The 27,888-nt window shown below is 37.6% G+C and overlaps 1 protein-coding gene across 2 annotated transcripts in view; it reads right to left on the bottom strand.

Annotated features, from left to right (window-relative positions):
- Positions 1 to 2,113: 2,113 nt before the first annotated feature.
- Positions 2,114 to 27,888, bottom strand: part of TSTD1 (thiosulfate sulfurtransferase like domain containing 1) — a 31,286-nt gene continuing 5,511 nt past the window's right edge. The window contains exons 2-8 of one of the 2 annotated variants that reach the window (XM_416681.8): positions 18,938 to 19,104; positions 18,094 to 18,298; positions 17,596 to 17,754; positions 15,351 to 15,473; positions 14,939 to 15,077; positions 14,400 to 14,586; positions 2,114 to 2,675 (exon numbers count right to left, since the gene is read on the bottom strand). In XM_416681.8, coding sequence (XP_416681.3) covers positions 2,634 to 2,675; positions 14,400 to 14,586; positions 14,939 to 15,077; positions 15,351 to 15,473; positions 17,596 to 17,754; positions 18,094 to 18,298; positions 18,938 to 19,104 — 1,022 coding nt within the window. In that variant the 3' untranslated portion in view covers positions 2,114 to 2,633. Of the gene's footprint in view, positions 2,676 to 10,228; positions 14,587 to 14,938; positions 15,078 to 15,350; positions 15,474 to 17,595; positions 17,755 to 18,093; positions 18,299 to 18,937; positions 19,105 to 27,888 lie in introns of those variants that run through there. The other variant, XM_004938354.5, reaches the window with a different exon arrangement.

The following is a 27,888-nucleotide window of genomic DNA, read 5'->3' as shown; positions in this document are numbered from 1 at the left end:
CACTGGCATAGCTCATTTCTGAGCCTGCTGCAGCCACAGAGCCTGCTGGGCAAAGTTAGAATGGGAATCAGCCCCCGAACCGCAGGAAAGTTCAGCTGGTAAAGGACCTGTCTCACCCTAAACCCTGGGCACCACACCAGACAACATGGAGGCAGTCTGAACCCGTGTAATCAACTTTGGTCTGAGATTGCAACACCCAGTTTTCAACCTCAAACCTAAGGATGTGTGTGACTGGAACACTTGTTAACAGCGAAGAGGAGGCCAGGAAGTGTGAGAACAGATGAGCACAGTGCTGCTTTTCAGATGCCTGTAACGAGAGAAAGGCTGCTGGAAGAATTAAACTGAAGTGGTCTGAACTAAATAGAGTACAGCAACAGCTCGATCCAAAGATATGTATTTGATAAGACCTACAGAACCTTCAACCTCTCTGCCACATCACACAGGCTTTGAAGCTTGTATCCAACTTACACCATAATAACAAATTAACACCTGGCCATCTCACTGGGGGAGACTTCTGGACTGAACAGTGAACATTCAGTACCTTTCAGAAGACTCTGCATTGGCATACAGAAAGCTGATTAAGAACAGCTGTCCTGTGGATTAGACATGATGAAGTAGTTCTGCAGTTACTAGCTTTCTTGAAGAAAACATAAATGCAACACATTTAACTTCAATAACAGTTATTCTTCTTTACTCAAAATACAAGAACGTTACAGTTAATTTAAACAGGAATTTGAGTACAAAAAACAGTTCCTTTCTCTTATTCCTCCAAGGAGATACTTCGGTACATGATGTTTTTTCATATTTTCCCCAAGTTCTTTTCACAAAACTCATTTTTTTTTAGCTGACAGAATACCTCACACACTAATTCCTACATTTCTCCTCTCGGCTAAAACACTAGCAATTAAGCACTTAGACACTGGCATTCATCGGGGAGGAGGAGAAGGATACCTATTCATCTTAGACACCGTACTACAAAACTTAAGTTTCATTTACAAATTACTGGCTTATAGATCATCTACCAAAAAAAAAAAAAAAAAAAAAGCAATTGTTGCTTCTTGATCAGGTGACTTTCACACTGATTCCAACAGATTTTACCCTGATTAATTACCTGCCAGGTTTGCTCTGACAAGCTTAGGCAGCACGGAGTCAAAGGAGAGGATGAGGAATGTAACGTTTCAGCATAAAAATAAGCGCTTCTAAAAGGCAGAGTATCTCTTCTGTAATCATAACACTGAAATTAAAGCAGATTTGGAATGACTTAAAAAATATTGGCTACTTAAGCCTGTGTCATTTAAAACTCTTCCCCTTGTCTTATGAGAGCGTTCTTCTTTCCTGATGATTTCTTTTTTACATGCAGTAGCAAAGAGAATCATATGGATTTTTTGGTCAAAAGCACCTCAGTTAGAGATTATTGTAGCATTAGGTACGCTCCTCTCAAAAGCAGGAGTAAAAATAATTTAATAAGCAGCACACCTTTTCAGTGTTACAACCAACAACTTCACCAATAAAGTGTACGGTTGCCTTCAGAGAAAAGCATAGCCGGTATCACCGGATTAAGCTTTAAATTAGTAACCGCATATAACTGATTAAAAATAAAAACAGCAGCAACAACAACGACAACAAAAAAACAGCCACACAGCAGAGAAAGATGTTGATGATCAAAGACAGGTTTAAACTTGTCTACCCCCGCTGTTAATTCCTCAGTGCTGGAGTGTCCTTCAGCTTGCTCTGATTTACGTCGACTGTGTCAGTTATCAGAAGACAGTTATTAAATCTGCCCAAATATCAGTGGGATAGAGGCTCCCACCTCTTTCATCTCAGTCACAACTTTAAAAAAAAGAAGAAGAAGAAAGTGAATTATTAAGCTCCCATCCACACTATCAGTCTACAGTGATCTCCTATGGTTAGGCAGATTTTTATTATGAAATCAATACTCAAGGTTTCACATCACAGAAGGCAAAAAAGACCATGCAATTAGTTTTCTTTAAAGGGAGCACTCTTCTTTCCTCCAGTTTCCTGCAGGGTAAAAGCTGAGAAGAAAAAGAATGAGGCAGTGTACAGACATGAATTACTACAACATCGGCATTAACAGACTATGCTGAAGCATGCCTTGATGTTCAAGTATATTTTATTAAGTATTATAAAATATATACAGTCTTAAAATACAGTGCATTTCAAACATAGATTCCAAGTCTTCGTTAGTATCGCTACAGCACTGAATTGATGATGCCCTTCCTATTGTATCAGAAGGACAGAAGGCTAAGGGATAGACACAACTACTCAAAGTTTAAAATCTCTTTCAGTGCCCCGCTGCTTAAGGCTGTATTTCTGCTACCTGGATTGATTTTGTGAACTTGACAAGTTTTTGAATCGACGTTGAGGTGGGGCAGAGTGGAGTAATTGTGCGTGCTTTAAAAAACAAAACCAGCATGAAAAATGTCTGTAAACTCGGCATTAAAAATATTCCTTAATGTATTTGGTACTTACGAAACTGAATAAAGCCTGCTTTACAGTCTTGGATCTAAAGTGAGATAGTAAAAAAAAAAAAACCAACCACCAGCACTTCATTATGAACTTCAGTTTCACCATACTTGAAATTCATGCAAAAAATGATGCGTGTTTCTTCATGTTTATACCACTGTTATGTCACCAATCTTGTGTGCGATGTCAGACTATAAGAAAAAAAGAATATCATTAATCTAAATTAAAAATGGGCCAGGCAGTTTAACATATAGCAATTAAATGCACGATTCAGATAATGATCCAAACGATGGCCTTTCAGGTAAGAATTTATACCAGTGTTTTAAGTAAAACAAGTGCAGTGGAGTAGCAAGCTAACAGCATTTATTAGCTAGCTTGAAAAGAAATGACTGAGTTTGCCAAGAACACACTTCAAGTCCACTCAAGTCAACAGCGTTGGCAACAGCTAATAGGATCACTCTTCATCTGGCTAATAATGCAATTTTAATTCATCACAAATTTTCTAGCATTTTCAACTAGGTTATTTGAAAATCCTCATGAATTTCCCAGCACACACCCACTACAGTCATTTTTTAAAGTTTTTGGAGAAGTCTGCTTGGATGGCTGTTTCTTCAGTTTCATCCCAGTAACGTGAATCATCAAAGAATCACACACTTCTGTTTACTGCTAAACACTCAAATATTATTTTTTCAAAGTATCCCGTGATGCATCCATGCTCAATAAAAAATACTTAACAGTCAACAATATTCATTTTCAAGACATAATACACAAACCAGCTCTCCTTAATTAATAATCCACAAACGTGTAGACAACTGCTGTTTTTACTAGAAAGATCTCATTTTCTTACTCCACCATTTCAACCTATTAAGACTTTCTGTATTGCCATCCCCGTCCCTGCAGATGTTTAAAACAAGCCTCAACTCCACCACTGCTCCACTGTCAGATCTGTAATTATAAAGCTGACTCGAGCTATCTCTGTAACATCTCATGCTCTTCCTCACAAACTGCCGCATTTCAATTTGAATTACACTTTGAGTAAAACCTTCCAGGTGCATGTGATAATAAAAATAATAGAGTACCTTCAAAAACCTTGCTTGGAAGCATAATTCAAAGCAGTGCCAAGTACTGCTAGGCTCTAAATCATCATATTTGTTGATCTGTTCTACCATCTTATTCTGGTTACTGTTTATAAATTGTTTTCAATTTTTTTTTATTTTTTTTTTAATGAGTAACTACATGTTAAAGTGTGAGAAAGTAAATTCTCAGCATCATTTATCTACCATGCTCTCCGTTTGGGAAGATACTGGCAACATTACTTTTTCTGGAATTTATTTTCTACTCCAACTTAGTGCATCTGTCTGTCCTCAACTCTCATATTGCAGGAACAAGAACACTGCCATCAGCCCAAAATTGTATCTGATAGAATTAACTGATCCTCTTAAGAGACATATTAATTGGAATTGTACACTGAGTCAACAAGCATCCTTTACTGTCTGTATTTCTGTCTTTGCTCTACAGCTAACACACATTCCTATTTCTGACCTTTGCCATCAATAGCTCTCAAAGAGGTAACTAATAATTAGTAACTGATTAGTAATAATTAATAATTAGAGGTAGTTAATAATTGCTAAACATATGCCTTCTAAAAAAAATTAAGCTGCTCCCCTCACAACTCATCCTATCCCACTCTCCTGAAAAACCCCGAAGAAACAGCTCTCACATATTTTATAAAGCTTGATAGCTATTCTCAAGGATAAGACAGGCACGCAAGTCAGGGCTTACATAACGAGGGCTTTCCATCAAGTCTGTCCTGCTCACTCCCTTCCACAAATGACCCTAAAGACAACTAGCATCGCCTGCATGTGAAAACAGAAGTCCGTTGTGTGGCATGCAGACCAGCTTAGGCAGGACAATAGTTTTGGATCGCCCATTTGTTTAGAAGAAGCAGAAGGTAAAAATCAAATTCTTAGGAGAGCTGGAAGGGCAACATCAAACAAATACAACATAATCCGTTTTCCCTTCTGCACTGTCCTGATACTTTCAGTCTTCGTTTTCTTCTCCTCCTTCTCATCTAAGCAAATCTTTATTTAAAAAAGAAAAAAAGAAAAATGCAGACTGGCAAGTGAAGCCTTGCATGCAGCTAGAAGTTATTCATGTAGCTGTGATAAAGCAACAACAGGAAAGAAAATCCACCCACCACTGCTGTACCTTATAAACAAGATGCGCTAACCCTTTGGAAAAATCTCACAAGGACAAATTAATGAGAAACTGCTGTCCGACCAGGTACCTGCAATCATACATAACCTAACGTTTATTCTGGATAAATAGGTCTCTAAAACATTACGGTGGTTTTAAAGTGCCTAATACCAAAACCAAACAAGCGAAACTGTTTAAGGAGCAAAAACTGTGATGGAAAAGATCAGTGAAAACTATGGTCTTCCACAAAAGCTTGTTTAGTAGGAACACACTACACTCAGAAAAGAGAAAATCTGCCTAAAGCCCATCCCACTTCAGTGGTAAAATAAATCCAGCAATAAGAAATAAAGGCAAAGTGTAACAGAAAAACAGAGAAAAATCAGCCATTGGTGGAAGTGGCAAACTGCAGGTAAAGTTGTTCAGAAAGCCAAACCCAAGTAGTCATTCATTGTGGACAGGGCCAATGACAACAAGAAGCGACTCTGCTTCTCCCTGTATGTAACTCAGTCTGGCAGTTTAAGTACATATGGCTCGGCTTGTTTTTTTAAAAAATAAGTAATGGGATGGGCAAATGAAGTTCTAAAGTCTCTAACAGTCAACAGAATTATCTCCATTCTCTAGGGGCCCTGGACTGCAGGATCTAGTGGCTTGCAAGCCTGCCCGTGGCAAACGGGTTGGAACTAGATGATCTTTAAGGTCCTTTCCAACCGAAGCCATTTTGTGATTCTGAGATATGAAAACTGGAAAATTAGGAGACGTTCCCAGCGTTCAAAAAATAAGAAAAACAAATCATGTAGCAGAGTAATGACATAGCCAGGACTTCAACTCTAATCCTCTACTTCCTTGCCTTGGAACTATTTTGTTATTGTCACTACTGCAGGTGAGTGCACTTCTGTTGCCCACATCAAGCATTAAAGATGTCCTACAGCTCCTTGCATTTTCAGCAATTTCCCCTCAGGAACAAACCATAAAGCCAGCAGCAAGTTAGCTTGTTAATATGGTTGTCACAGACACAGAATGTTGTCAGAATAAAATTCACATGTGTAATGTAATGACCCAATTTTCGCTGTCAGTTAACACCCCTCTCAGAGCGCTGATTAAAATCCTAGCTTGCCCAGGTATAACCGAGGGCAGGGAAATTATGCTAATTCAGGGAAAATAGGGCTGCTCAGCACAAAGGCTCTAACACTGCTTTCAGCTCTTTCATCCAGGAATAAAGTATTTTTGAAGGCTGTCTGAAGTTCGGCCCTGCCCACCCAAACCATCCAGTATTAAAAAAAAATTCATATTGGTATATCTTATTTAAATAATACGACTAAGCTTCAAACAGCAACAATTTCAATTTTAAGAAGATGTAATTAATGCTTAACTTCAGTATCTTCCAATTAGGTAAGCCTAGCATGATCAGATCTGTACATTATTTTTACAAGAATCACACTTTTCATTGTCTTGCCCCTGAAAAAAGCCAACTGCTATAATTAAAGAGGTCTGAGAAACTTTTTTTTTCCCTGAAAGGCCTGCAAATGAAGAAACAATGCTGTTGACCTTAACTTCAGCCTTAGCAAAACAGGTATTTTAAGGATCATCACTAAGCTCTGGTTCACAGCAGTCAATCAGGCTTCAGTTATTTTATTTATTGATTGATTGAAGTATAAGGAATGTAGCAAATTTGTACCTACAGCTTAGCAATAGGCTCTGTAAAGGTAACAGAAGTATTATTTTGCATCAAAACTGTTAACATCTGTCATATCCTGTACTCAAATCTTATATCTCAGCTGTGCATTTCCTTTAATGATATCTGTACAGTTTACAGCTTTTTGTCAGAGCTTATACAGAGAAATAAAGTTTCTTAATTGATGCAGATGACAACAGTCACTTTCTTATTCTGTTTACCTGAACAAACAATTAGAAAATAACTGTCAAGTATTTAAGAAAGTTACCGTGTTCTCTTTTGACAAAACATAACATTCCTCAGCCATCAGTGGAACTGTACAGTGTCTTTTAGCACCAGCAAAAGAAGGATTAAAGGCTGCCAACAGGTCAGCCACCAGAGGGCAACCGGTATTCTCAAACAGAAAACGCATTACTTCGGTGCAAAGTGCTCATATTTAGCCATAAGTTGTTTTGAAGTCAGTGGGAGCAAGCATGGGAGAACAGAGCATTTTTTCAAGTTTTGCACTTTAAACACGGTGAGTTTTCTGTCTTACATAGGAATAGCAAGGTAATTAAATACAAATAGGTTCCATAAAGAAGTGACCTTAACCAAAACTCAAGTCTGAAGCAAGAGAAAGGGACTGCAATCCTTAAGCAACTTCACGTTAAATTATAGAATACAGGGATGAAATTGGGGCAACGCCAAACAGAAGGTATTGGCACACAAGAAAAATCCCAGGGTACTCAAAAGCCACAAGAAACAGGTTAGACTATATTAAGTAACTGCAAGCTTAATTTTGTATTTCACAGCTCTTCCAAGCTTAGATGAATTGTTTCTGCTCTTGGAAGGATTGGAAGTGACATAAAAGGACATTCTATTTATTGGGCTAAAAAGTACAGTGCTGGCAGCAAAAACATAAGCTTTTTGACAAGTTCCACTAAACACCAGCTGTGCCCCAGAATTGTCATCTTGTTCAGAGGTTGCAAGCCATTCAGTAGTTTTTATGCATTACCACCAAACCTTTCTGGTTTAATGGTATCATTTCCCTTCCACCCGAGCTTTTCTACAGTTAAGTGGAAATCTGAAGCAAATATTATATCTTAATCTCTTATGGATAAGAATGGCACAGATCAGGTGTTTTGACTTCAAAGAGTTTCTTAGAAATACTGTCCATTCACACGACGAGCAAGATGCTACACGTCGCTGCTGACAGCTGCAGAGACCTTGAGCGCTGAGGAAGGGTGCTCTGCTGCACATTTCTGTGCAATTAATTATCAAGCAATATGAAATAAGGAGATTTGGATTCCATTATGGGAAGTAGTTTCATTCACAAATCATTAGCTATGGAAAAGCACTATTTTACTTGTATGCCAGCAACTGGCCATAAAAAGGCTGCGGCTCTGTTTCTCTCCTATACACAAGAAACATTAGGCAGCAAAAGCAACACAGTTGGATGCCATTATACTAAGGGTACCAAATGAGGTTTCTTTTATAGCTCTTTGCCATCTGACACAGTGTTCTCGATACCACATTCTGAATTCTGACACCAAATTTTGCCACGTAACCTGAACAGTCACTGCATCCCTACAGATGCTTGGAAAGCACCAAGAAACCTGAGCTGTCACTGTTTGCACTGCGTGGGAGACTTTTGGCTGCAGTTCTCACCATCTCTGACTGCTTCTTTATAAAGCATTGTTAACAACAATACAACCAGAGATATCCCATGCAGAAATTCTTCATGGTAGGAAGAGTGCAAGAACTCTGCATTTTTCAGCAGTGAACACAAACTGATTATATAAACAACCTGTAAATGCTAAAAGGTTTAGCAGATAAGTCTGAAAATCACCAGAAAGTAGTACTGGAAAGAAGTCCATTACCCCTCAGCTACTTAGCTCAACTTTTACCCTGCCTGCCTGCCGCTTACAGAACCAAAGCTTCCAGCCCTGAGAAATGGGACAACTGTCATTGCATCACACAGCTTTCTGAGCTTCCCAGTGGACATACTGCCTCAAGAGGTTTTTCCCTGAAGAAAAAATTAGATTACTGAAGGTAAAATGATGTGCTTTCAGATGTTAACATCTATTCTAATATTGGTGTTTTAAAATCATTACATAATCAAATTGCATAACTAACTTAACTTCTTTGTAAGGCTACCCCTACCCTCCCACCACCCACTCACCCTAACGTTGCATCAAGATCTTTGGGATGAGCTAAAATACTGTAATGTTTTCTAAATAATATAGCAGAAGTGTCCTTCGTCCAGTCAACACAACTGAAAACAACAACAACAAAGTTCAAGGGCTTCTTATCCAAAAAAACAAAAAGAACCACCACCCAAAATACAGCTATCAGCTGCTGCCACCTAATTATTAGCTTTCTTATTCAAAGTTCCCTGGCCAGTACTAGACAATTGAGAATTTAAGTATTCTAAGCTACAGCACATGAAGGTGGCACTGACTCACAATATAAACTCATTACAGAATCCCTGTTTTAAGAACTTCCTCCTCTCCAGAACTGAGTACCCAGGTGAAGTCATACATCAACTGAATAACAAATCTTAAAATATCTGGAGACTTGGAAAGATAGACAATATTCACAGCTTCTTCCATTCATTCAATTCACTTTTGCTCCTTGATCAGCAGTAAAGAAAATATTCTTTAGAAGCAGTTTTGTTCTTTTGATTTTATGGATAAGAATTTTCATAGACAAGAAAGCAAAGCTTTCTGGCATTAACTGTTTTCTAAAGTGATCTGATAATTTCTTACCTACCAGTGTAACTACAGAGCCCCTCCATCTGCAAATAAGTTTGAAATACTAAGCTCACAGTAAGTCCAAGCTTAGTGAAGAAACAAGACAGACTTTATAAGAAACGTTATTCAAAGCATTGCCTGATTACATATGTGAGGACCACGAAAATTTTGTGTCCTCTCTTCTTTTACAAGACTACCAGGAAAGGCCTAACTGCTTTGGTAGAATTCCTACATCCAGCCACTCCTCTGATTCACAATTATTCATCTCTAAATAAAAGCACTGGAACAGCTGAAGCACTGAAGTTTATTTGAGAGAAAATTGCCAACTTGAGAAAGAAAAGAAGTCTTGAAGTTAACAAGTTAAAAAGATAAAGAAAGTTCTACAAAGAGCAACATCACAAATCTTTTTTTTTTTTTATCAGGTTTCCTTTTGTATTTAAGCAAATACCTTAATTTGAAATAGAAAAAAAAAAAAGGGCAACTACTCTTAGAAAATAGTAGTACTCTTACTATTTAACTTCTTCTGTTTGTGTACACATTAAATAGATTTAAGACATACACTGAGAAATGACAAGCATCTGATATAGCACAGGTATGCATTATCATGAAGATATGCATACATTAAATGCAAGTAATTTAGGCCTCAAGTGGTACACACAGAACATGAAAATAAACATAGTCCTTGCCAGGCTTTCTTTCCTGAGTCTAAGTGCCCAAGATGACAGTGGAGAAATTGCATTTGTCATAGATGAAATGATAAATAAGCAGTTCGTTTGCAAGGCCAAGGGGTAGAGAACATTCCAGGCCAACTTCATTTGAATTAAAAAAAAAATAGAATTTGGTTGACAGCATAAAAACAAAATGTTTGGATAAAATGCTTAAGTGTAAACATTCTTGTTTGAATTCTATAAGAATTAATTATATTCAGGAATACTTAGTTCTAGCTAAAATAACAGAGGACAACAATTAAGATCCTTCTCAGTTTATTGTTTCAGAATTTCTGTTTAAACTGATCACTGCATTAGTGTATCTACAGTCTGAACTCTCATATTAACTGTAAGTTTTAAAATACTTATAAACAGTTTTATTTTCCTTTACTTAGAAATTAATGGGGGGAAAAGAAGCAATAAATGATTACTGCCAGTGCGGTATCCACAGCCATATTTATTAGTTCACTTCTAATTACAGACAGAAAGCTGAAGGCAAACATAACTGCTGCTTTAGAATAAAGACAGACTACTGTTTTCTTCAACAGTTTTATTTCAAAAAGTACACAAGTCTGTCATGGAACTACAGCGTTTTAAAACTTTGGATTTGTTTTTACAGATTCACTCACAGTACTCGCATTGTATGATACCATTCCCTAAAAACGTGAATATAAAACCTTATACTGAAATTCATATCAATATTCAAGTTCATGCTTTCTGCACGAGAAGCGTAAAGCAATGTTGCAACGTGTTGTGTTCCGGGAAATGTTATTGCTCCAATTTCATTCGAGCTGTGCTGCACACCAGAGGACCAACACCCAAAGGGCCCTATAAAGCACCTATCAAGTGTATAAAACAATATTCAAGTGATACAAATAGTATTGTGTCTTTAGACTACCACAGCGATCTAAAGTGATCTGGAATATACACAGTTAAGAACAAAACCAAAAGCCTATCCTGGAAAACAGTAATATACAATATTCATTATTACAGAGACAGCTTGCAATTAACAAGTCTTATTTGTACTATTAAGCAGGAAGCATACATCTAATACAAACATAACTATTACAGTTGATTAAGATGTATGCACTGTACATTTGCTCCAAAAGTCATCTTTTACCCCTCCAAGGCATTTCTGTGCACTACATAGTTAAAAAAAAGTACTCTTCTTTAGGTAAGGAAGGTTCACACGATTATCTTTAAATAACCATTTTAGAAGTTTATGAGAAGGCTCGTAGTGTATGGACAAACATTACATAACCTCTACAGTACTACAAGTCTAACACTATTAACACCATGCTAAAATTCAATGGTTTCTTCTACACCGCCATCCTTAACAAGCAAGTTTACAGTCATGACATTAACTAGTAATTTCTTGAGCTCATTCAGACTATTTACATAATAATATCAAGCCTCCCTCCTCTACTTCTTTCCTCTTTTTAAATAAAATGAGACATTAAAAATGCCACCTAACTGGCATATCAGCTGCCATTACTTCCCAGAGAAGTTCTGTTAGCAGGTTTATCTGTAACATTGGACACCTCGTGATTTCTCAGTTCGTGTCCTACACAGCTAAAAATTGCTGCTAAACTACAGTAGCTGCTTTTGAGTATTATAATGCAGTGTTGAATTATAATTATGAATCTACTGACTGAAGAAATCATTTATAATAGTGCTATTATGTTGCTGTAGTCTTTTATTCATTCAAAAAGGCATGATGAGAGCAACTTGAGGGAAAGTTTACCCCAAGTCAGAGGTTCTTTATTTCAGATACGGACTATGTCAGATTCCATTCCTTTTATTTTCCATGCCATTACATAAATAGACAGACACTGTCAAGGCTACTAAGCCTAACAGCTAGGCTCTTAGGGCATATCATGCTGTCCTTCCATTCTGTCGATTTATTGTTTTGTGCAATCTGACAGAGCATTAAAGTATGTGTAAACTCCAATCTGCATGTTTGAGTGAGATAACTACTCTTGAGTGTCCCAGGGCTTACCTGATGGAAAGCACGGAGTCACAGGGCAAGCCAAAAAAAAAAAAAGACAAAGGAAAAAAAAGCTGCACCTAATATCACGTATGTCCACAGATGGCTAAGAATTAAGTTCAGTAGGTTTGCTGCCTGGTTGCTTAGGTCTCTAGCTATTTCTCAGTCTGTGATTCAGTTCTACTTTTGTACTCAACTTTTATTTATGATCCAAATAACCACACCCTTTTATTTAGGAAAGGCCTTAGTTTCAAGGTAAACAATCAGTTTATGGTTAAAATATCCTACAGTCTCTTCTATCATAGTAATTGGATGCAAGAAGATGTCTCCTCATCTATTGTTCTTCACAAGCATGTGTTTGGCACAGTTTCTAAACCTATTATTTACCACACAAGTGAGAGTCAATCATCCATCTAATTAGTACAACTGAACAGTTTTCAGGAATATAAACACTTACATCGTAATTATCAATTGAAGGAGTAACTCACATTTGGAAATACAGAACAATACAGAGAGCCACTGAAATCACATCCAAAAACAGGCAAGAAGAGGTATCAATAGTACATAAGAATCAAGAAATCAGATCACAGTGTCATGTTTTAAAAATTGTACCATCATCTAAGCACCTGTCCAAACAGTAAATTTAGGCACCAGAAATTTCATAAAAACTGAAGATACAATCAGGCAAAGTTTATTGAAAAGGCACACATGAAAGATAAAAAGTCCAATCTCTAACAGTATAAGTTTACAATCTAAAAAAGTTCCAAATGTGTAAAATTGTTAAGTCTAGAACACTTAGTAGCCATTCAAGTATCTAAATTCAGTATGAAGGGTATGTTTTCTATATTAACAGAGCCAACCAAAAAATTGTGTATTTAACTACACAGGACAAATATTTAGTAGAAAGTCAAATAATTTATCACAGATCTAACCAGCTACAAGAAAGCAGAACACTAGGCCTAGAAGTTTGAGGAAATCTTATCTCACACTGTTGCTACATACAAACACTTCTAACACCTTTCAACAGGCTCTTCAAATATTTTCTTCAATCTCTGTGCCACATACTATATTTAGAGTTTTCCAAAATAATGGGCAATTTAACATCTTTACCTAGAATAAGCTGAAGGGACTCCACCCTACTCTCCCAAGCACAAGATGAGAAAGAGATCAGAAAATAGGAAGTAAAAAAAAAAAACCAAAGATTCAAACAACATTTAAATTTAAATACAGCTTCTACAGATATATAGTATTACTTATCAGAAGCTATCAACAATCTTTAAGGAGGTGTGCAACTAAGATCAGGAATTATTCTTTTTCTCCTGTACTAGTTTAAGTTTGCAAAAATGGGATGGCTTTTTTTTTTTTTTTAATGAACTCTTCAAACATCACGTTCCTATCAACAATTCTGGATAACTATTTCCTCTTAGATTCTGGTTGTGTGAAGCTCTTGCTGATGAGAATCTAAATGTCTATTAAGAATATTTAGGGGTGTTGAACAGACAAGAAGTGAGGAAGTGAATTCCTTGCAAATTCACATAAAAATGCATCAGTATCTTTAGACTACCTATTGCTTACCTCAACCTGGAAAAGATTTTTCTGAAGTGATGTTAGAGCAAGAGCAACTATTAAATACCAGTTTCTTAACAGCTGTAATCAAGCCCCGTGAAACTTCTAGGTAGTTGGTTTAGAAAAAGAACACTGCCTTAGAATCTAAAGAGGCTTTGGAAAATGTGAGATACAGCTAACTTAAGACCTGCAGAGATGCATGTTCACTCTAACTTTGACAATGTAACAGTTGAGCTATAGATTTTAGAACCTAGATACCACTAGTAACAATCTGATAAGACTTGTTACATAGGATAACTTAACTATCTGACACTACTAGAACCAGTTAATGCAGTAAAATTCTGATTTCAAGGAGCTTGCAAAATCTCCTGTTGCATTTTTACTCATTGTAATTTTAAACTCAGAACAGATTCATTAAATTAACTGAACCAACCAAATGACTGGTAGCCCCTGAGATAACAACCCAGGAAACACTCCAGACAACTTCAAGAACTGCATAAGTCCTCTGAGTTTGAGCAGAATTCAAAGTTCTCCTCAGTATCTCAGCCCCACTGCAAGTTCATCAGACAGTGGCCAAATTAAAATACCCCTTTACTCCAAGACTGAGAATAAAGCTTCAGGAACTCTGAGGAACTTCATTGTCTACATATGAAATGGTTTTGTTACTTCTCAGTTGTGTTGCTCTTTCAGATTCTGAGAACTGCACATCAGCTAATAGCATCTCTTCAGCAAGCCACCAGAGATCCAAACACCTTCAGTATCTGATATTTAGGAACTCTCACGCTTTCAATAGTTCAACTGTTACACACTAATAAGTTTAAAATTAAAAATGAGAATTGGTGGCTTTTCAAACTAACATGTTCATTTACTTCAAGGAAAATTGCATGCCATTGTTTAAATGAGGGTTGGAATACTGTAGTTTTCTCTAATACTTACAACAAACACTTAAAAAACCCAGGACTTAAATTAATATTTCATACTATGGACCCATCTTTGCTTTGTGCTGGAATCATCACAGGGACAGCTCCCATTCTACTTAAATTAGGTGCAGCTACCTTTGAAGATGCAATGGTTTGGTTTTGACCAGAAGTACGTTCAAAGTCTTCACTTGGAACCTGGCTATATGGAGTTTTGGAGTATCCTTCCATATTTGAGGGAGACATTGAACCCAGAGAAGAACGATTGCTGCCTATGTAGCTGCGTGCTGTTGAACTGCGACTTTTTGGAGGCAGAACATCTTCTCTGAAAGAAAAGAAAGAACAGTTGCACAACAAGAGTTCAGTTACTGCTACGCAGCAGCTTGCATAATAACGTTTCCATTTGTTTCTTCACATTCTGACTCAGTAGACAAAAAGGCTTTTTTTTAATCTTAAAAAAAAAAAAGGAAGTTATCATTGTCTTTAAGATTTTTACTGAAAGTAGGAAGACATGACTACCTACACCATACTCAAAACAAGTTCTCAGATGAACTGTTAGTGTTTTAATAAATTTACCAGATTAAAACAGAAATCCCAACTACTAGTCATCTTCCTTGCATAAAGTCATTTAGCAGCTAATTTTCAAGCAGAACCTCTCAAGCTAGGCATGTCATTACCTGATTTCATGATGTACTTCTTTCTCATATTTCTTCTCTCTATGCTTCTTACAGCAACAGATGACAAGAAAAGCCAACAAGGCAAGACCCAACAGAGTTCCCAGAATAGCTCCAGCAATTACACCAGCTGTATTTATAGCTAGAATAGATAAATTACAATAGTGTTTAAGCATCAAACTTAATTTATCACTGAAGTAGAGGTATGTTTCAATTCTGTGATTGAGAATGACAGGAGAATTGTATCTTTCTACATTAAAAAAAAATAATCAAATCTTCGGCAAAGTACAAATTTAAAGCAGCAACCCTCAGCTGCAAAACAGTGTTTGTTGTTTTTAAACTTTTAAGAATATAGAGAAACAAGATTATTCAAATACACAAAACACTATGTGACTACTACACAGTGAACACTTACGAGGGGTGACATTCAGCTCAACAGAACATTCATCTGTGCCAACTCGGTTTGAAGCAACACAACTGTATGTACCAGAATAGTCTTTAGAGGCATTTTTCAAGAGAAGTTCCCCTGTATTTTTGTCTACAAAGAATAAGAAGCAAAAGGTTTACCATTTACCAAAGTTTAATTTCTAATTCAATGCAACAGAATTATCAATCCAGCACGCAACAGAATTATTAATCAAGCACATTCATGAAATCTTAACTAAAAATGCCATATTGAAAACAATACTCAAAACCAAAAGTTTACTCCACCACAGAACACTACTATTTGTAAAAACCGTTTACTTCAGTAGAAATTTATGCCACAGAAATTGACTTTAGTAACAAGGCTTTCAAATTGCTCTGCCAATGGAAAGAAAAGGATACTTAAGATGGCAAGTTCTCTCACCCTAACCTGGAGTTTTAAAATACAGTGGATGAGCTGCATCCCAAAGGAATCTCCTTCTCTTCTGTATGTGAAGTAATTCTATGCAACCATCTCAGATGTCTGCAGAACTCACGTTCAACACAAAAGGCTGATCCAGTAGGTGACCATTTAACTCTAGATAGGCTGACTGAGCGAAAACAGAAAAAGTTTCTTCCTAAGGCTTCCAAAGCAACTGGTAGCTACCTTTGAGATATTACTATCTGAACTTCAAATGGCTTGAACACTCAGATTGCTCATAGATTTGCCATCAGCACTTAAATCCCAAGCTGTCAAGAGACTACATCTCAGTACTAAAGAATCACACAAAGACCTAGCTAGCTCCTTCAGCTGAAGTGAAGCAGCATCTAGGTTCTTGACAGCACATTCAGTGCCCATGAACCTACAATCACAAGCCGAAAGCAACAGTAGCTTAATGATGCTACACACCATTTCTGTATACTTCCTCATTCTTGTCCAGCACTAAAACTATCAATTTATTTATGAAACAAATTTGCAATGTGGATAAAGAGAGAACAATAGAAGCTTAAGGTCTTGAATGATACACAGAGACATTAGTAACTAACTGCTTGTTGTCAAAACAAGAAATAGGATGTATCAAACAGCACTACCACAAGGCAAGCTCAAGAACAGTACAAGGTTTTTCAGATGCAATTAATTTTTAGGAGTTATGTCCCCTAAGACATGCAGATACTACTGGACTACAGTTTGAAGTAGACTGGAGAAGTACAAAGCAGAGTTCAGATAGTCACTTTTGTTTGGTTTAGGTCAATTGAATGGAAACCGTATCTCCCTCTGGAAGGTCTAAAAGCATAAATGACAGGAGGACAGGAGATCATTATGAAGAAGATCCACACATGTTCCTAATCTCTCTCCCAAGACTATGGCTGCTCTTGAACATATCATGATAGTTTTCATCCTGTATGTAATTTGCAATCTGAGTTAAAACACTTCTAAGCAAATACTTAAAGAGCTATACCTGCACTTAAAGGGCTACCATTTCAAGGCTTTAAAGCTTTTTTTTTTTTTAATTACAAAAGTAAAAAAGAATTGGTACTGCAAAGCATAATTACATAAAATATTCCAGGATAACTTTCAAAGTCAGAACTCACAAACTACCAATGAACTAAACTGATGAGTAAAATCAACTTCTCTAATAAACTTCAGCAATTAAGTTTTCACAAAAAAAAAAAAAAAAAAAAATCCAATACCACCACAATAACAATTCTCAATTTATAAGCCAGTTTTTTTTAAGAAAATTCTTTCCTGGATGTGTCACATAAGAAGAGAGACAACCTTCTCATTTCCTTTACTCATGACAATTTTTCTTCCATAGACATGTATTCTCTCCCCTCCTTAACTAAGCAGTTCCATCACTTGACCAGAAACTGAAGCTCTCACTTCAATCTATACTAAAATTTAAATTTCATTTCCAATTGAATATACAGTTCAAACCACTGGTCTATACTCTATTCTGACTCTTCACCCCATCCATCTGAACAGAAAAGCAGCCAAGAATCAACAAGCAAGAGCAGTCAAAACATTTGTATGCAGAGATTAGCATGATTCTGCAAACCTAATGGTAAGAATCTCTCTCAACTCGGAGTAGCTTGTTTAAATGTCAGTTTTACTATCCACTGGAAGGATAGAAGTGACACTTCTATAGACTGCTCTATATTAAAAGCACGCATAAGCTGCTAACAAGTCAAAATATGTCAAAAATATGAATACAATCTGTATTATTTATTATTCTGAAATACTTAAAGTTTGACAATACTTAGTACGGAAGTGGCAGGAAGTCCTTGTGTGCCAGTTACTACTCTTCTCCAGTCATAATACAAAAGTGGGGTTCCTTCTTGTGATGCACACTTCAATACAATGTCCTTTCCAATCTCCTGTGATCCTTCAATGGAGCATTTAGTGCTTGCTGGCTTTACTGATAAACAAAGTATTATTGAATTAATAAGTCACAATCAAAATCGTAACATTTTAGTTCATCAGCACATTTTACTATAGCAATTTTGTACAACAAAGCCTTTGTAAGCATGAAAAAAATACTATGAAATACGAATCAGATGCACAATTTTTAAAAGTGCTCAATTACTCTATTATTTACTTTGCCTGCCCCTGTCCTGAAGACTTAATAATGGATGTATTATTGTAGATTCAGTATGACTTTGCCCTACATTCGTTTTCATTTTATATATCAAATGAAAAATAGCATAAACACAAACATGCCACTGAAATTCATGGGAAAAAAAAAAAACTTGCTTACCAAGTACGTTCAACTGTATTTTTAGGCTTTCAACTCCAGGAGCCTTCTTCACTTTGCACTGGTATGTGCCAGTATCTGCTGACTTTAAATTCAGGATATCCACTGAACCATCACCAGATTTGGGATCAGAACTAGTAAATTGCAGCCGCCCAGCCAGAGCAGGATGATAATGATTATAAATCCTATCTCCAGAATATAGAATTATCTGTAAAAGAAGAAATACGGTTCAGGAATCTACTTGACATATGAACATTTGAAGAAAAAATAAAAAGCATCTTCAGATTTTTAGCAGCCTCCCTTTACTGTTTAAAGTAATCCCAGGGCATGACGTACCTTTTTTCAAAATAACACCACACAAAACGCTCTAACAAATACTCCAATGCAATACCTGTTCAAGTGAAAGAATGTCAACACTGTCTTCTGTCTTAAAGAAAACTATTTATCTAATCTTAATTCTGTAAAATCTCTGCTAAAGAAGTTCTCAGACTTCAGAATAAGTGAAAGAGCTAATAACTAACAAAGACATACTACATTTAAGACCAAATTCTTATAAACGACTTCTTTCAATCAGAAACATAGTGTAGGTCTGCAAAAGCAGAGTTGTCTGTTCTCTGAATCATTTTTTAATTTTAGAGTTGTTCACAGTGAATAGAGGATTAAGCACAAAATATTGTAACATTCTCACTATTTCATAACTTCCACATTGGTGCTTCAAAGTAATTTAAGATCACACGCATACCATCTTGAAAAGGTGAAAGTCAAAAGAGTCACTACCAAAGTTCACACATTGACTTACCCTAATGACTTGACTACAGCTGCCAAAAATTAAGAAGTTTTTACTTACTGTTTCTTCCTTCTTCTGAATATCTGCTGGTATCAAAACCCACTCAATATCTAGTGTGCCTACATCCTCTTCTGAGAGTTCAAAGGTACATGGCAACGTAACTCTCTCTCCTTGAGCTTTTTCAAATGCTGATTCAGCTGAAGTTATACTTAGGCTTCTTGTAAGACCTATTAAAAAAATTACTTTTGTTTTAAAAACATTTCACATGCTGTTGCCATAGTAAGTATTCTATTACACATTAGTATATCTTTCCAGAAAAATAACATCTAAAACCAATCTCTGTATGTCTATAACGTATAGATTATTCAAATAGCTCTCTTAGAAGCTTACCTAAAATCATCTGCTCCTTAAAAAAAATGAATCAGAATTACATAATTCCTTTTTCAAATCTATCATACACTTTTCCTGTATGGAAATTATATCACTGAAAAATCACGTTAAACTTTTATCACTACTCAAGAAATCCTGTGAAGTTACTGAATGCAATACAAAGCTCATTACTGTTAGTTTGGAATCATATCCAACTGGCAGTTGCATCTTTCAGCTCTTGGATAATTCAAGTCCCATACAAAGCTAACTAAAAGAAAATGCTGCTGAAAACTTTGATGTTATAGTTACTGAAAAAGGAAAATATAGAAAATGTCTAATGACATATTGAATGAATAAAGAAAATTGTTGGTAAAATGAGGGCATGAAACGGTGACAAAGTCATACAGGACTGACAAAATTATTGCAAATTTGGGACTGTTTTATCTGGAAGGAGTGGATTAATCCCTTCAAATAATCTCTACGACTCTTCAGAATGCTGGCATACAAAGCTATTTTCTACTCTGCTTATTTACTTTTCCCGTTTAGTCAATATTAGAATTACAGGCATAAGAAACAAGCATCTTAGTTGAAGGAGATGTCAGAGCCAGCTGGGTTTGAATCAAGCACTAGCACTAGGAGGTAGTGGCAGGTCAAACTTGCTGGAAATTCCCTTCTGTAGAGAAGACACACACCTGCAGCCAGGTATGCAGGCAAAGGTGGTTTAGACAGATTCAGTGTTAAGAGACTGCCGAGGTTCCTCTAACCTTTGAACTACTACAGTATTATTGCTACTATTGTTTGTTATTCCTTTTTTTTTGTTGTTGTTTGAAGTATTACTACTACCTACTCACACTGGCATCCATGCTACCTAAAGACAACCTGAAATAAGAGTGACTACAAAACTGGGGGCAGAGAAAAAGGAACTGTGGGAGCTGGCACTGTGAGTTAACTAGCTGCAGGACTGGTAGCCTTGAAAAGCTTCTACTACTACAAAAACAGTAAAGATTCAGAAAGGAAAGCAAGGACAGTGGTTTAGTGACAGCTGACCTAAGACTAAAGCACTCGCTGTTGACGACTCTGCTTGCAGCGGAGAGCAGATGACTGAGGTCACTTTAGTAAATGCATTAAAGATCTATGCAAGGCTAATGCACACAAATGATCAAATGATACTGTCACCAAACTTCCCTTTTCTCCTTCAGTTTCTGCTCCAATCAGAAAGATTCAGCTTCTGCTCACTCTCCTAGTACACTCCTCAAAACATAAGTGGATCACCCGTGCCACCTTAGTGCTGGTATGGCACCATCAGACAGAGAAAAATCTGTGTTTGTTTTGGGTTAAGGGGGATTACTAAAGCTTCAGACTTGTTTCAAGTTCTTTTAACACACCAGAAAGACGAAGGTTCCTCAAGTTAGTTATCCCAGTTATTCAAAGGTGCCTAGAATTAATTTATCTGATTTTCTACTATAGCTAACAAATCACTGTGAAGTTGAAGATACTCAGAAGCACGCAACAGATTCTAGAACCTAAAGAAAAAAAAAATCACCACCACCAAAAACTATCAACACAGAAATGCAATCAATCCAAATCTTATTCCCCAAATATTTTTCCAAGGACAAAGTGTGCCAAATTCAGCTGGAGTATAAGGAAGAATGAACCTCTGTGGCTGCTTAGGAGGAGACAAATACTATTCCTTGATACAGACCAGTAAGTATTATCCCTTATAAATGTTTACAAGAATACAAGACGACAGTACACGTGCACTCCGGATTCTGAGCATGAGAACCACAAACCTACAGAGTGGAAGTAAGTACTTCTCTGAAAAACCGACCCCAAAGAGCACTACAAGGAAATACCATCAGGACTGAAGAAAGTTTTAGCATTATTTCAAGAGGGGTGCAAAATAACTTACCATCCTTAGGGAAACTGTAGTTCTTTCTGAATATTTACACATAACATCAAATACCCCTCAAGTGAAACAAAGCTTAGTGAGCTACATTATTATTATATTTTTAATCTAGGAAAAACTGAATGCTTGATACAAATGGATGGAAATTATCATCAATTTTTTTCTGTATTTAGTTTATATATATATATTTTTTTTAATGAAGAATGTGAAGAGTTCAGGATACACTGAAGTTCTGGATTTCTGGCTTACACAAAGTGAAGTGTAAATTTAAGCTTGACATAAACATTTCTGGCAATTGGATAGTACTGCTATGGTAGTGTTATGTAACCCAGAGAACACAATCCCTCCCTAAATAGGTAACATGAGAGATAAACAATCAGCTGGAACAGAATAAAGTATGGCAACTGAAAAACACAGAGGGAACAGGCACAACAGAGGTAGACCATTGAAAGTAGCATTGCCACTGGACTCAAAATGAGGGTGAAGAAGCAAGCACCATGGAGTACAACTACAAGGAAGCACGGACAGCTTCCACATGAATTAAGAAATGAGTTCACGTGTTTTGTTGCGGCTCTTAAAATCGTATTTGATCCATACATGACCCGCATTTGCAAAGTACTTCAACTTTAGTAACTGGCTCTCAAAAAAATAAATTGTTTGCCAATACTTGCTTGTAAGCAGGAAATGGTTCTAGGTGCATTACAGTTTCTTCATAAAAAGAGGTTTTAAGGGGGCAATACCAGTGACAATCAGAAATGCACATTAGTGTTTTCAGAAGTGCAGGCTACAAAATTCACTGAAGAGATTCTTCTTTCAAGCACAGGTTGCAGGTATTTACCTGCACAGCTGTCATCTAACGCTTTGCTTGACATACTTCAGTCTTAAAAAGTAACTCACCACCACACTCATTTTACTTCCAAACATGCCCCTCAACCACAGTGAGTCTATTACTTTTTAATGGCACAGCAGTACTACTTCTGTATCTGCAATGGATAAGTATCTAAAGAACAAGTTTTAGTATGCAGTAATTTTAGAGTTCTGCAGGTAATTCAGATTTTGATAACACGGCACTGGTTAAGAGCCAACTGCAAAGTAGAGGAAGTATCTTACTAGCTTAATAAGTTTCAAACAGTTAATGTTTAATATATTATACAAGCCAGTATCTGACACTGCGCTTATCATACAATGCTACAACAGATTCCATAAATAAAGCACAGTTCACAGTAAGTAGTAAAACTAAAAGCACTAACATACCACCTTAGCAAAAATCTTAAACACTTCTAACACTTCCAAAGCTACTGACATGAACAAACCATATACCCCTCTTCTTAAACCTCAAAAGGGCCCAATCTACAAATAGATAAGAAGATAAAAACCTGCCCACCTAAGCTTAACTAGTCTAAGTCCACCAGGTAGGACACATTAATCCCTGAACACAACATTCAGACAGGTGTTCACACCTACATTTCCTATCTACCAGTATAGTACTTTCTGCAAGTTAACCAGAGTCACCCCTCCTTTACTGTGCAGGAAATATCCCAAGTTTGTGGAACCAGAGAAATTAAAAATCCATGAATAAGGGTACTAGCCTAAGAAAAAAAAAGGAGATCTCAGTTCTCATCCCAGGCACCACCTCCTTCTTCTAAGCCCATTTAATTCAAGACCAAACATTTCAGAATAATGAATCCATAAAGCATTTTCTGAACAAGAGCTTGAAATTTATACAGTGTTAGTAAAGACAGGATTTTAAACCTCTCTCTTTCACATTTCATCTAATCTGCCTTATCAGTAGCAGGATGAATGTAGCAATCAAATAGTCAGAGAACTGGTCTAGGTAAGCTTTCAGAACACTTTTTACACAAACCAGTGCAGTTTGTCAACACAAAGGAAGGTTTTGCCATAACTACAAAGAAAAAGCTGATGAAACAGAAGAGCACTTCCAGCAAAAATAGGGGAAAAAAAAACATGTCAGAATGATCCCAGTAAAGTTTTATCACCTGGACAATCAACCACGGTGCTCGATCTCCAAATGGGGTTTGTTTCCAAACTTCACTTTGAGCAACCATGATGGGGAGCACCACTTATTTGAGGCACATTCACTGAGTAGTCTCCCAGTTGTGTCCACCCTCAAAGTAACTAGGGTAGAATTGCTTCTTCGTGTCACATATATAAAGTTCTCCCTTCCTATTTTTGATTTCCAACTTTTCACCTGCTTCCCTATCAAGGAGGACTGGACTATTACAAACAATCACAGAATCTTAAGGGTTGGAAGGGACCTCTGGAGAAAACCCAACTCGTCTGCTAAAGCACTTCCCTGCAGTAGGTTGCACTGGAAAGTGCTCAGGTGGGCTCTGAATAACTCCAGAGCAGGAAACTCCACCACCAGTCTGGGCAGCCTGTTCCAGTGCTCTGTCACTCTCAAAGTAAAGACGTTCTTTCTCATGTTTGTATGAAACTTCCTATGTTCCATTTTGTACCGACTGTCCCATGTCCTGTCACTGGGCACCAGCAGTGAGTCTGTCCCCATTCACTTGATTCCCGCTCCTTACATATTTATAAGCATTGATAAGATCTCTCCTCATTCTTCTCCAAGCTGAACAGTCCTACTTCGCCCAGTCTTTCCTCATACAGGAGATGCTCCAAGGCCACTAATTATCTTTGCAGCCCTCTGCTGGACTCTCTCCAGTAACTCCCTTTCCTGACCTGGGGAGCTCAAAACTGGACACAGGACTCCAGATGTGACACCACTAGGGCAGAGCAAAGGTGGGAGGACTACCCTCAACCTGCTGGCCATATTCATTTTAAAGGCACTCCAGGTTACCATTGGCCTTCTTGGCCATATAGGCACACTGCTGGCTCACTGTCAGCCTCTTGTTCACCAGGACACATAAGTCCTTATCCACAGAGCTTCTTCCCAGTAGGTCAGCCCCTAACCTGTACTGATTCATGCAGTTGTTGCTCCCCAGGTGTAGGACTCTGCACTTGCCCCTGTTGAACCTCATAACGCTCCTCCCTGCCCAGCTCTCCAGCCTATCCTGGTCTCACTGAATGGCAGCACCACCTTCTGCTGTGTCAGCCATTCCTTCCAGCTTTCTGTCATCAGCAAATTTGCTGAGGGTGCAACTCTATCCCTTCATCCAGGTCGCTGATGAACATGTTGTACAAGACTGGACTCAGTATCTCCCAGGGGTTGATACTACTAGCTACAGGCTTCCAGCTAGACTTTGCATTAATGATCACAACCCTCCAAGTTCCACCAGCCAGGCAGTTCTCAATCCACTTGACTAGGCACTCATCCATCCAACATCTCCTAAGCTTACCCATGAGGATTTTAGGGGATACAGTGCCAAAAGCCTTGCACCGAAGTCAAGGTACACTACATCCACTGCTCTCTCAATATCTGCCCAGCCATAGTAGGCATCATAGAAGGCTACCAGACTGGTCAAGCATGATTTTCCGTTGAAAATCCATGTTGACTACTCACAATAACCTTCTTCCCTTCCACTTGCTTGGAGGTGGGACCCAGAATAAACTGTTCCATCACATTCCCAGGGACAGAGATGAAGCTGACTATCGTGTAGTTTCCTGGCTCCTTCTCACTGCCCTTTCAGAAGACTGGAGTAACATCATCTCTCTTCCAGCCCTCAGGTACCACTTCCATTCTCTACAACCTTTCAAAGATGATAGAGAGCAGCTTGGTAACCACTTCTGCCAGCTCCCTCAGCACTTCTGGATGCATCCCATTGGGGCTCATGGATTTGTGTGCATCGAGTTAGCTTAATCTCTGACCAGACACTCTTTAAACAAGGCGAGTTTTCCTTTCTGTCAATTCTCTCTCTTATCTCCAGGGTCTAGGATTCCTCAGGGACAGTCTTATATTCCTTTTCACTATCCACTCCCTAGACTCACAGAAACACGGTTTTAAGCAACACAAAACCTGAAATTGTACCCATTCTAAAAACTGAAGAGTTTTGCCAATCTAAGCTCACAATTTTTGTAGAATAGCTCAAAAAGACAGATTGTGATTCAGAGTTCCATAAGCACCACCTTAAAATTATCCGTCCATCCTAAGAAATCTGACAAAATACATTAATTCAAAAATAAATGTTAAATTACTAAATCTAGGTTCATCTGAATCCATAAATTCTCTCCAGTTACACAAATGAAAAACAAAACACTAAAACCAACAAGAAACAGGCTAAGCATGCTGCCTTTCTGAAGACAAAAATATTTATTTCAGTCTGGATGTTACCAACTTGTCACAGAAAAGTTCTCAGGGGGGATCAAGTTAATAACTTACTTTAAACGTGCAGAGTTGCATCCTCAAACTCCAGTTTAAAACGTACTGTACAGTGAAGTTAGAAGTTGTTCCTTCTCCCGGTCTCATAAAGAACATTTATTTTAAAAACTGTAAAACAAACAGGTCTACAAACAAACTTAATCCTCCAAATACAAAGCATGATTTTAAATTTCATTCCCAACTGTAATTCACTGAAATAGTTGGAATAGTTATGCAACTAAAACGACCTGAAAATCATGGGCTTAAGCTTTACCAATCTTTTTTCACCTCACATTTTACTTCTTTTCCTTTGATATTCTTCAGATTCTACCCAATATTCCTCACTGTCCTTGCGCTCCTAAGTTTCTCAGTACATTCTTAAGCTTTTTTTGTAGCTAAACCCAAAGTCATTAGCCAAGTATCCTAGCAACTATAGCAGATGATGACCTTACTTGAGAGGGACATGCTTATCATGTTTAGAGTGGGAGAGCTGGTATCTCATTGCTGAAGCGACGGACAGGCTTGAGGGGGTAGGGAGGGGGCCACACATACAGGGGGGAAGGGATATAACAAAAAGTGGGATAAAGATTAATTTTAAGTAAAGGAATATTGTCCAGGCAAACATCTCCAGAAGACCACTATAAATTCTGAGTTTTAATGCTTGGTCACATCCAAACAATCCAGAATGGCGCAGTTCAACCTGCAGTATTAAGGGAAAGGCAACTGGACTACTTTGGACTTACTGAGAAACTGCCTTTTCATCTTTAATTCTGATTCTGTCACTTCCTTTTATGCCGGTAAAACACTTCACGCAAAGAAGTAGAAAACCAAAACAGTTGACTCTGATAAAAATTGTTCACGTGCAGTGTTCTTTACTTATTCTTTCCAGACTGAGTTCTCTGAATCAGAGATCCTTCCAAGCACATTTCAGGAGCATAAAGCCACACACTTAAAAGCTGTGGGGATACCACAGCCTTCATAAGGATTTGCTTACTATGCTGCTGTGGAACCCCACCCACAGAAAGAAATTCACATTACACCTACACTAACCAAGCTGCTGCCAGCTCCTAGAGTAAAAAGCACTGCTCATCCCCACGCTGCACAGCCTCAGAGTGATTCAAATTAATGTGTTCAATGAATTCATTCAGTACACTAACTATGACAGCAGGGAGAAGGAACCCAAAGCCACCACTGAAAGTGACAACAACCTAGATGAACACATGAAGTTGCACCAGATGCACAAGATGCACCTTTAACACAACTAGGTGTAGTGTGGAAACACCTTCATACCATACTTAAAAGCCCCTAAGGACCCATCCATACTTAGTATTCAGAAGAGGAAAAAGAAATGGCACCCAGCCATTGCCAAGACTTTCATAATCAACGCTAATAATAGTAATAATGAAAAGAAAAAATCCCCCACACATTCTGACGCTACTAATACACACAAAAGCCTGCCTCTCTTCTCAAGTCCACATCAATTGCAGCTGTTTTTCACCACTAGCCCTGCAAATCACATATTTATCAATTACTCCAACTGATATTGAAGGCTTATAGTCACTAAGCAATCAACCTACATGATTTTTTTTTTTCCTGCCAATTTGATAACATTTAAAAGGAAAATGAATGAAGCAGCCCTTTGGCAGAATGAAAGCATGAGGCGCATCCGTCAGTCAATGCATTAGGGAGTTCAAGTACAATCAAGCACTTAACTGAGCAGCCATATTACTTTCACTTGAGTAAAGGAGTTTGAGCTCTTCCGAGCTAGTGAACAAGAAACATTCTTCTCTAGCACATGTAAGCTTCACATTAAAATGGAAAGTTATTTTATTCAGTAGTATCAGGTTTTTTTGTTGTTGTTCAATTGTTAATTGTCTTTGATGTGGTGCTACTTTAAAGTGAAGTAACACAATGTCAGCTCAGCTTTGCTTTCCCTTCTCTCTCCGCATGTAAGTAAACAGAAGGAAAGGAATATGCTCAAAGAAATTGAATATCCACCCTAAATAGCCAGAAAGTTAAATGCAGTAGTAAGCAGAACTGCAAAACTTTTGACCATCAAGCACTTTAGGTGCTTCTTAAAGCTGCTGAAATGGCTCAGGACAAGCTCCAACCCACAGCCAGAAAAATTCAAGATCCTGTTAGTCTATTAGAATGCAGTTTTCAAAAACACAATCCAAGAAGTGACATAAAAAAAAATTTGAGCTACCTAGCCCACTCGCATGGGCCTGAGGTTACAGCTGAACCTTTTCTTACAACTCTGGCTACTAAGCTCATTGAGTTGGATCAAGAAAAGGTACAGGTATAAACTGACCTTACACAAGTTTAATATTTTTCTGACTTGAAAACTCCCTGAAGAGGCTGAACATGGAGCCAGATGAATGCCAGCTACCACCTGAAATAGGATGCAAGAATAATTTTTGAATCCAGCCACTCAACTGTCTGATTTAGTCAGGGTTC

Source organism: Gallus gallus, chromosome 1 (assembly GCF_016699485.2).
Source record: "Gallus gallus isolate bGalGal1 chromosome 1, bGalGal1.mat.broiler.GRCg7b, whole genome shotgun sequence".
Lineage (NCBI taxonomy): Eukaryota > Metazoa > Chordata > Aves > Galliformes > Phasianidae > Gallus > Gallus gallus.
This window is presented reverse-complemented; position numbering and strand designations above follow the sequence as displayed.